General features: G+C 33.0%; 1 protein-coding gene across 1 annotated transcript; it reads right to left on the minus strand.

The window, feature by feature from the left end:
- Positions 1-3,184: 3,184 nt before the first annotated feature.
- LOC118738405 (glycine, alanine and asparagine-rich protein) lies at positions 3,185-7,308 on the minus strand. Its single transcript, XM_036469331.1, has 2 exons — positions 6,721-7,308; positions 3,185-3,895 (listed from the first exon to the last, which is right to left on the minus strand). Exons 1-2 carry the CDS (start codon positions 6,865-6,867, stop codon positions 3,185-3,187), a joined length of 858 nt encoding a protein of 285 aa, XP_036325224.1. The 5' UTR covers positions 6,868-7,308.
- Between the last annotated feature and the right edge of the window lie 2,539 nt (positions 7,309-9,847).

Below are 9,847 nucleotides of genomic sequence, written 5' to 3' on the forward strand. Positions count from 1 at the left end.
TGACCGCAATAAAATAACAAAAAAAAATCATAATAAATATGAAGCAAAATTAACATGCCCTCAACTAAGGCAGAATGTTAATTGTTGACAAATATTGCACTCATGCGCTGCTGAATAATGTTAAAAGTTCAAAAATCATTTTGAGAAAGTTTTGCAAATAAGCGAATGACCATAGAGAGCAAAATGGCTACATTAAATGCAAGGTTTCATGAACAAATGCATGCAGTCAGCAGCTACATAAGTATGTATGTATATAAATATACATATAAACATACATATGCACATATGTGTAAGTAGATATGCAAGAGTGCAACATGCAACAGCAAGTTGAACGAACTCATCAAGTGCTAATGAAAAACCAATTTAAAAAAAAGTTTCAGCACATCACCAATATGCATGCATACGAAAATTTAAGAAAGTAAAGAATATGCCACTCACGTGGAACTAAAATGTAAATGGAATGTACGAAATGAATGAATATGTAGGTAGTGTGGGCAAAATTGCAATGCAGTGACAGTTGCAGTGAGGTTAAGCTGTGAAATTAAATGAAGTTTTAAATATAAATGATATATGTAAACAAAAATGAAGTGCAGTGAAAATTATCTCCATTTTTATGATGACAACCTTTATAAAGTGCTTTCGCTTTCGCGTGTTCATTTTCAGAAAAAGTCATTTACATATTTCAGCGTTGTTGACTTAAAAAGGGTGAAATGTTATTATCAGCTCATTTCAAGCCACTTATTAAAAATAAATTTGCCGATTTCGCCCTTTTCGGTGTATGGGAGAATGAAAGTGTAGGGCATAAGAAATAATCAAATATTACCAAATAGGATTACTGAGAAAAAATATTAAGATAACGGAGCAAAAGTGTAGCATTTAGTGAAAAATTAAGCTATTTTCTCTGAATTCAACCACTTAATAAAAGGCGTGTGAATTGTCCTAATATGTATTGCGGATGCGTAGGCGTATGAGTGACGTATTGGGGCGAGTAAAAAAAAACGTTGAACATTTCGAAGGATCGATGTGAAAAGCGTTAAAATAAAGTGAAGTGAAAACAAAATTGTGATAAAAAGTGCAGAAAAAATAATAAAATACACGGGTTATTATGATTTTGAGGTGATTTTAAAGAAAATATTTTGTAGAAGAGATTGGCCGACTACCAATACGTATGTAGTAGTTCAGCACTGTCAATCTGATGTGTAAACTGCTGATTTTTTGAAAATTACTTTTTTTTTGTTGTGTGTAGTTAGTATTTCAAGTAATTTCTTGCATTAAATTAATATTTTCTACCAGACATGGTCATGTAGTTTGAAATGAAAACTGCAAATGCTGCGAATTGTAAGAAACGTATAAATGATTTGATTTGAATGTGTAAATAAAAAGAAAGCGAGTTTTTGTTTTTAATAATTTTTACATAAATTATTATTCATTCATTCGTAAATGTAGTTTTTTTTTGTTATAATTTTTCTGTTGGTATGTAGTCTTTTCAAAAGCGGGCAGTAAACAGTTGATAGAATAAAAGAAATTGAGCAATAGTAAGATAGAAACAGTAATATAGTTAAAGTGTATAAATGTAGGCTGTGAAATAAGTTATAGGTTTTACAAATAGTACAACAGAAAAAGTAGTAGGCATAAGATAAGAAGAGAAAACTTACTTTACATGTAGAGTATTTATAAAGTAAGTGAATTATATACAAAAAGTAAATAGCGGAATAGGTAGATACTGAAATACGAAAAATAAGGCATGATAAAAAATAATTTACAAAAGATGAAATAGTAGTAGGATAGAAACGTAAGAGGAAATGGTACGAAATAGTGATAGAAGAGAGAATTGGAAAAAATAGTATAAATAAGAAAGGAAAATAGTACTAAGAAAAAGTAGTAGAAAATAGTAGTAAGAAAAAGTAACACAAATCTGTAGTAGAATATAATTGAAGAAAATAGTAATAGAAAGACGAGCAGAAAGGAGTATTAGAAGATAGCACAAGAGAGAGAAACAGAAATAGTAGTGAAAATTAGTATTAGAAAGAGTAGTGGAAAATAGTACTAAAAAAGGACAGTATAGAACAGTTCAGAAAATTGTAGTAGCAAGTGATAGATGAAAATAGAATTAGAAAGTGATAGTGATTGACCTAATTGCTTGTAGTTTTGCATTGCCTATTTGTAGCACAACCGGCTGACTAGTAGATTTGCAAAGCGTGTTGATCGTTTGCGTTTGGTGTGCGTGCATGTGTTTGTGCTTATTGATGCAGCGAATGAAAATGAGATATTGCATGTGTGTTGTTGCTCCGCACAATTGGATACATACATACATATGCATATTCAAATATCTATGCCTCCTTGTGGCGACCTTGACAAAAAACACGTCCATTACATAACATCAACATCAGCAACAACGGCAACAGCAACAATAATTGACAACATACATACAAACATATACATAGGCTAACTTAAATAAGTGCTACGCAACATTATTGAAAATAGTTAGCAATAAAATATATGGTAACGATGTGAGAGTGTATGTATGCAACTACATGACAATGTGGCGCTTAAAGCTTAAATTAAATCATTAAAATATATAGATGCATAGATCTAAAGCATTACGGTCATAAGTCCTCGATTAAGGAAGTAGCGAGCTGAGGCCTCACGCAAACTTTTGCCAATTTACATATACTTAGATGTCACTATGTATGTATGTACATATATGTGATTGAACTGCTCATTTCGCCTGCCAACCAACTCCTTACTGCCTCAGGCACTTGAAGATTCGTTGTTTGGTTTTTGTTTTTTATGTAAATGTGGTTCCAATCGTCTTTTTCGTCCATTTTCTTCGTGGCTTATTTTTCATTACATACATTACAAAATAAATATTTTTGATAATAAATAAATTAAAATAAATTAATAATATTTTTTTTTTTTTGTATTGAATCGTTGCTACTCGTTTACCACCACAAGCGGTTACGTGCTGCTACATTCTTCATTTGTTTTTGATTTTTTTTCGACGCTATTTTCTTTCGTTGACAGCAGTCGCACACATTTGTGAATGCATGCTTTTTATCGTTGTCATTTTGTAGTGAACATTCTGTTTAGTTTATTTGTTTACATTACCCTAATTGTTGTTTTGGCTTTTTAGCGCAGACTGACACCCGACGCCACTCCCCGCTTCAACTTCCGCTCCCAATGCTTATCGTCGGGCTTGCTTGTAGCCAGAGTAGGCAACTGTTTGCGCAACTGGTGAACTGTAGGCGCCGTGCGAGTCCCAGCCAGAGTTGCCTGAAGACCAACCGCCGCCGCCGCCACCACCCGATGACCAACCACCAGAGCTGGCTGCGGATCCAGAGTTCTTGCCACCGAACAGACCACCGAGACCGCCGAGCAGACCACCGCCGCCGCCACCGCCGCCCAAACGGCTCAGACCACTTGAAGCACCAGCAGCCAAGGCTAAGAAGAAAGCAATAACCGAAACGACGAGCGCCTTCTTGGCCAAGAAGAGCAAACCAAAGAGGGCACCAACAGCCAAAATGGCGATCTTAGCGCCAACACCCAACAGGATGGGGAGGAATTTTTTCAACAGCTTCTTCTTCTTGGTACGCGACTCAACAACCAACTCACGCAAATCGGCCTTGATGTCATCGGGAATGGCACGCGCCACTGAGCGTGCAGCATTGGCGAAGTTAAAGTTCAATGAGCGTTCAGCGAAGAAGTTCTTGGCGTGATTCATGAAGTAGGTGCCCATTTCGCTGGTGCGTGCCTCAACGGTGGGTGCGGCCTCTACGGCGATGGCATTGTCATCGAATGATTTGCCTTGACGTCCTTCATTGGATTTGATGAGGGAAACACCGCCGACGATTTCGATTTGTGGATTTTCGAAGAAGGATTTCGCTTTGCGGAAGAGCTGTGTGTGGAGAAAGGAGAGGGTGAGAGGAAGAGAGAAAGAGAAATATAAGTAGTTTGATTAGCTTATGGAAAAAATATGGATATAATATAAGAAATTTATGAAAAAATTTATGAAAACATTTAATGTAAGCAACAACTTAAAAATTACGGCGATATTAAACTTATGTAGAAATAAATAAAAAATTGAAAGTAATGATAGAAATTTTTTCACGTAATCACGCAAAGTTCCAATATTTTTTTTAATTTTCAAATATTTTTTTTGCTGGAAAATTTTTAAAATTTGTTTTCTTTGGTTCAATTAAATTTTTTAGTTAAAGCCAGAGTCTCGGTGCTATTTTTGTTTTTTTTGTAGGTTAACTCTAAAGAAGTCTAATGAAGAGATGTGGTGTTCTCCAAAATTGCAGCTATAATATCTACCGCTTAGACTTTAATGTTTTTCTATTTTTGCCTAACAAACAAATCGCTTTACAAAGCTTAATGACATTGCTAAGAGTTGATGATAAATAATTTTTATAATAAAAATATTAAAATCGAGATAAGCTTAGTTGACTTCTAAGTAAAAAATTATTGGTAACGATTTTAAAAATAAACGAAGCCAAAATTTGCATGAGTAATTCAACCATTTTTTTTTAGATTTAATAGAAAAAATTTTAGCTCAAAAAGTTCAAACCTTTTAGATTTCAAAATATGAACTTATGTATAAAAAATTAAAAACCCATATTACAGCTGAGAAAAAAAATATTTTCCTAATAATTAAAAAAACAAAAAAATAAACTGTATTGTACCAAAATTTCAGATAAAAATTAAAGAATAAAACAATTAAAAAAATCATTAAAAAAGAAATTTTAAAATTCTGTCGCAAACTCCTTGAGTAATTCATCATTGTTTATTTAGTGATAATTTTTTTAACAAATAATGTCATTATTAAGGGTCATTTTCTCAAGTAGGTATTATAATTTATCTACCCTCTTAACAAAAATTTTGTTTGAAAAATGTGTTTGAAGGGCAGATAAATTTTAAAATCTACTTGAGAGAACGGCTCTAGAAGTACCTATTTTAAAAGCTCAAAGTAAATAAATTTAATAGAAAACTTGTGAGGATTAAATTTGCAAAAAAAAATTATTTTGAAATATTCAAAACTTTTAAATTTCCAAATACATAAAAAAAATAAATAATCTTAAAATTTTCAAAACTACACTCTAAAAAGTGCATGTAAAACTACTACTGAAAAGTGTTTATTTTTCAAGCAGAATCTGCTATATTTACAATATATTCAAGGTTGAATATTTGAACATGAGATGTTTAAATTTGCAAACATTTTGAGCGACTAAATAAATTTCCTACTAACAATTAACATTAAGTGCTCATATTTATAGCACAAACATATTGGTGACAAATTTGGTATGCAAAAGTAAACAGACAGTGTTTATTTTTTATAAAAAAGGTATGTAAATTTACACATTACGAGAGAAAATTGCTTACCTCTCTCAATATGCGTAAATTTAAACAATAAATTTTTATAACAATTTGAAAAAGTGTAAAAAAATGTAAAATAAAAATATTGATATTGAAAAATTTTAAAGTATTAAAAAATTGATTTCCAAAAAGATATAAAAAATTTGAGCAGAATCTGAATAATTAGACGTGTACGAATAATTTGTATTAATAGTTAATATCTGAGAAACAAAAAAAATATATTTCTTTAAATTAGCCGCCTTCTGCTCACTTAAGCTCATCCCTGCTAACTTAATGAAAATTTTGTATGGGAAAGCAGCAACAAAGTTAGCTAGCAGCGATGAACGTTTGGCACTAATTTCGTTCGTTGCGCCACTCGCTGCGTATTGGCGAAACGTAGGCGGCTATTATTAAGTAATTTTGTTTCGATGAAGACAAATAATCAAAATTTACATATTTATTAAAAATTACTTTTGTATATAAAATTGTAAATTTATATTTTGATCTTTACCACCAACATGTATAAACTAAGCGGGTATTAATTACAGGGAACTTCTTTTTGAAAATGTTTTCAACCGAATGTTAGACCAATCTTAGAGATCAAATAGAATATTAAAATATTGTATTATATAAGATTTACGTTTCACATTTATGGATAACAGAGCATTTTTTTTTTTTTATTTGATAAAATTGTTCAGCCCATGATAAAAACATAGCAAGGTATAACCGTTCTCTCAATTTGTCGGCCATGATTTTTTTTTTGAAGTTTGCCAACATTTTAAAATCATATAAAAGTGAAAATAAAAAATTGAAATTGTTCGAAATTGTTGTTGCTTGAGATTGAAAATGAAAATGTGTGTGTGAGTTTGTGAGTAAATTTAAAAATTAAATTGTTTGGAAACGTCAAGAATCTTAAAAGTGACTCTCAGCGGTTCTACCTTACTATATTTTTATCATGGTTCAGCCTACTTTATCAATTTTTCGCTCAAATATATTATGGAAATTGCTAAAATAATAAAAAATATTGGCTGAAATCCGTTAATGCAAATATATATATTTTTTAAAGCAAACATTTTTTTTACAGTTTTGCGGCCTAGTCACTTATTCATCACCACTTATTTTCGGGCACCAAAACTGCTGTACACAAAATTTGAACTTCGAGTGTTTTTTAAATTAGTAAGCACTAATTATTTTTTTCGATTTTCACTTTCATACATATTTGGTGATCTTTTGTCTTTTTTCGATTTTCTAGCTGCACTAGTTATTATGCAACAAATGTTTTTAATTCTCAGTCTTTTTTTTTAATTTTTTCTAATGTATTAAATATTTTCTATTTTATACATGCATGTATTTTCAAACACTTCGTACCGTTAGTTGCAGGCACGAGATAGAATCTGCTTCTAAACACTTATTAAATCCACTATTCGCTGGGATGACATTATTATCCTTAATGGGGTCGGCAAATGCACTGGCAGACAGCAGCAGGATACAAGTGGCGGTGAGATACAAATTCATGTTGTTATAGGTAGGTAGTTGTTGTTGGTTAATGTCGAACAGGACAGTAAAAATATTTACTGTACGTATGTATGTATTTCTGTTTTTCGAATTTGGCTACACTACCGTTTACACTATGTGTTTATTCGAATGGAACAACTTGCGGTTTGATAATTTTTCGTCGATGTCAGTCTGTTTTTAAACAGTTCCAAACAATCATCAAAAATCTTAAAATTATGCAAAACACAAATACGAATATGAAGCGGCAGCAACAGCGAATGCGGCCGCGACAGCAGCAACAAAAAAGCGGCCAAGATGAGTAGAGTACCGTTTGCTGGATTTGAGCGACGTCAAAACGTTGCCACCGACCTGCCCCGCTTGGTGTTGTAACACGAGGCAGGCCAACAACAACGCCACTTGCAACACAAAGCCACTTTGACATGGTGAGCAAGGCGTCACCGTCACCAGCGCGAAAGCGAGCAAAGTAACTCGAGCGCGCAGCTAAAACAAACAACAGTTGTGAGCAATTGTGCGCCGGTAAAAGCCCTCAACGCAGGCAGACGCTACTCTCCCATAGTGGTCATGAAGTCAACGATGGCAGCCAACGACAAAAGCCCTCATGCAGCTTGCGACAGCGACAGCGACAAGGCAGTGGCGGGCGTGAGAGTGTGAGCAGCGTTTAAGAATGATGGCGTCGAAGAAGCAGAGCAGTGCAAACCCACATACGACACTGCCCAATTGCTCAGCGTTAAGCGCTCAATGTTAATAGCTTCCGCATGCGTACGCTTGTATGTGCATACGTGTGTGTGCGCCTGCGTATGTGCTTGCGCAAAGCCAAGGTGAGAGCAGCGCTTAGCACCTCGCTGTTTACCAGGGTTGCCACTGACGAAAAAAAATATTTACCATCGACTTGAAAAAAATCTACCAAATGTGGGAAATATCTACCAATAACTTTTTTATAATTATTTTAATAAAAACTATAGTTTTATTATTTTTTTATTTATTTTAATTAAAACTTTAGTTTTTTTATTTTTTATTTTTATTATTTCAATAAGAATTAAAATTGTTTTTAAGAACTTTTTATTTAACTAGTTATACGGTATTTGGGTCGTATTATTGGCATATTCTCAGTTTCCTTCAACCAAAAGCGGAAGTGATGAAACTAAAGGCAACAATGAAACTTTATTATTTGAAAAACTTTAACTCGAGTTATTATACACAAATACAGTGACTCAAAAAAGTGATTTTTTTTTAATATTCGCAATATTTTTCGAGTAAAAATTTTTTGTTGCTTTAACTAAATCCATAAAAATCGAGGATTCAAACTATATACAACATATAGAAAAATTCCAAAAATTTTCGTCTAAATTTCGAATTTTTTACTCAGAATTTTTAGAACAATAGCCAAAATGTGCTGCTTAAAATTCTCATTGATTTTTTTTTATTTTTTTTCCATTGATAAAAAATGGCGTTGATTTAATTCTTGTTGCGAACAATCATGGTGCGTAATTACATACCTGTAAATTTTTTCTTTATATTTAAATAATCATTTAAAATATTTAGGCATTCAAAAGCTCCTCGGAATTCCAGTAAAATTAGTTTTGAATGGAGCGCGATATGTTCGCCTTATATCGATATACATTTATACGTATGTAATTATATAAAAAGTATGCAAATAAATTTATAATATATTTAAAGATAACTACGAAAAATAAATCGGGAACGGAAAGTTCATCAAAAATCTACCAAAATGAGAAAAAATTTACCTTTTTACCAACCCAAATTTTTTCTACCAATTTTGGTAACAATTTACCAAAGTGGCAACCCTGCTGTTTACTTTCTCGCCTGACGGCCAGCCGCGCGCACTCCAACGTCAAGGTTACACAACTCTCCTACGCTCAGTGCTGCTCAATGTTCTCTCCCACTCCCATTTGACAGTCTCATATCTTCCGCATAACTTTATACATATATATGTGCATATAGATATATGCATGTGGATACCAAATTTTATTCTCGCCGATTATAGCGCTCAGACATGCGCATTCGCAGCACAGCTTCCAATACCCCACCGGTCATCTGTTACCTGCTGGCGCTCAGTATAATCGCGAGGGCTCATTTGCATCTGCTCAGTGATTTAGCTGCGACTTTTTGGCATGGTTTCTTTTTTAACCACGACGACCAATACACTTACATACATGCCATAACAACCCTGCTGAAAAATATTATCAATTGATAAAACATAACCCACTAGTAGTCAGCTTTTTTGAGGGATTTCTAAAAAAATATATTACTTATAGTTAACTACAAAAAGCCAACTTGAAACTAGTTGAAAAGTATTACAGGTGTCATACAGACTTAAACGGAAGTTTGCTTACTTTAAACAAGTTTCTTTTTAAAAATCATCATACAAATTTTACTTTGAATTTACTTTTATTCTGAACTTTACAAGTACTTTTTCGAATTCAAGACAGATCAAATTAAGTCTAAACTTTATATGATCATTTTGAATTTAGCTCTGACGGAGTTCGAATATGGGACCACCTATAGCAAAAAATCTAAACAAAAACAATGTTAAATAAAGAAGAAAAAGAAAATAAATAAACAAATGAAAAGATTGAACAAAATATGGTTTTTCCGATTGACATTTGATGTTCAAAAGTAGTTAGTTACAAGTTAGTTGACATCTAATGCAGAGGTAACCACGCTTGACTATTTCGCGACCATCGCAACATAAATATAGTTAGCTTACCTCAAAGAAAGTATACAGATAATAATGATTTTTTTTAGTGCCGTCCTAATTAGCTTCAAGTTAACTTATAGCTAGATACATTTCCAACAGGGAACCTCCACAGATGATGATGTGCATGATGGGCAGGTGTTGGTCGCTGCTGCTTTTTACGCTGCCGCCATTGCTCCTCTTTATTACCGCCGACACGATGATTATTGTAGTAAATACTTATTGTTATTGTTGTTGGCACTTTCGATCTTCGATTTTATGGTA

Source organism: Rhagoletis pomonella, unplaced genomic scaffold, assembly GCF_013731165.1.
Source record: "Rhagoletis pomonella isolate Grant_MI unplaced genomic scaffold, Rhpom_1.0 Rhpom_scaffold_00004, whole genome shotgun sequence".
Classification (NCBI taxonomy): domain Eukaryota; kingdom Metazoa; phylum Arthropoda; class Insecta; order Diptera; family Tephritidae; genus Rhagoletis; species Rhagoletis pomonella.

Bases quoted from the DNA above. Each gene is read 5' to 3' on its own strand.
- LOC118738405 (XM_036469331.1), bottom strand. From the start codon at position 6,867: ATGAATTTGTATCTCACCGCCACTTGTATCCTGCTGCTGTCTGCCAGT. The intron at 3,896-6,720 runs GTACGAAGTGTT...CTCCACACACAG, and splicing joins TCTCGTGCCTGCAACTAACG to CTCTTCCGCAAAGCGAAATC.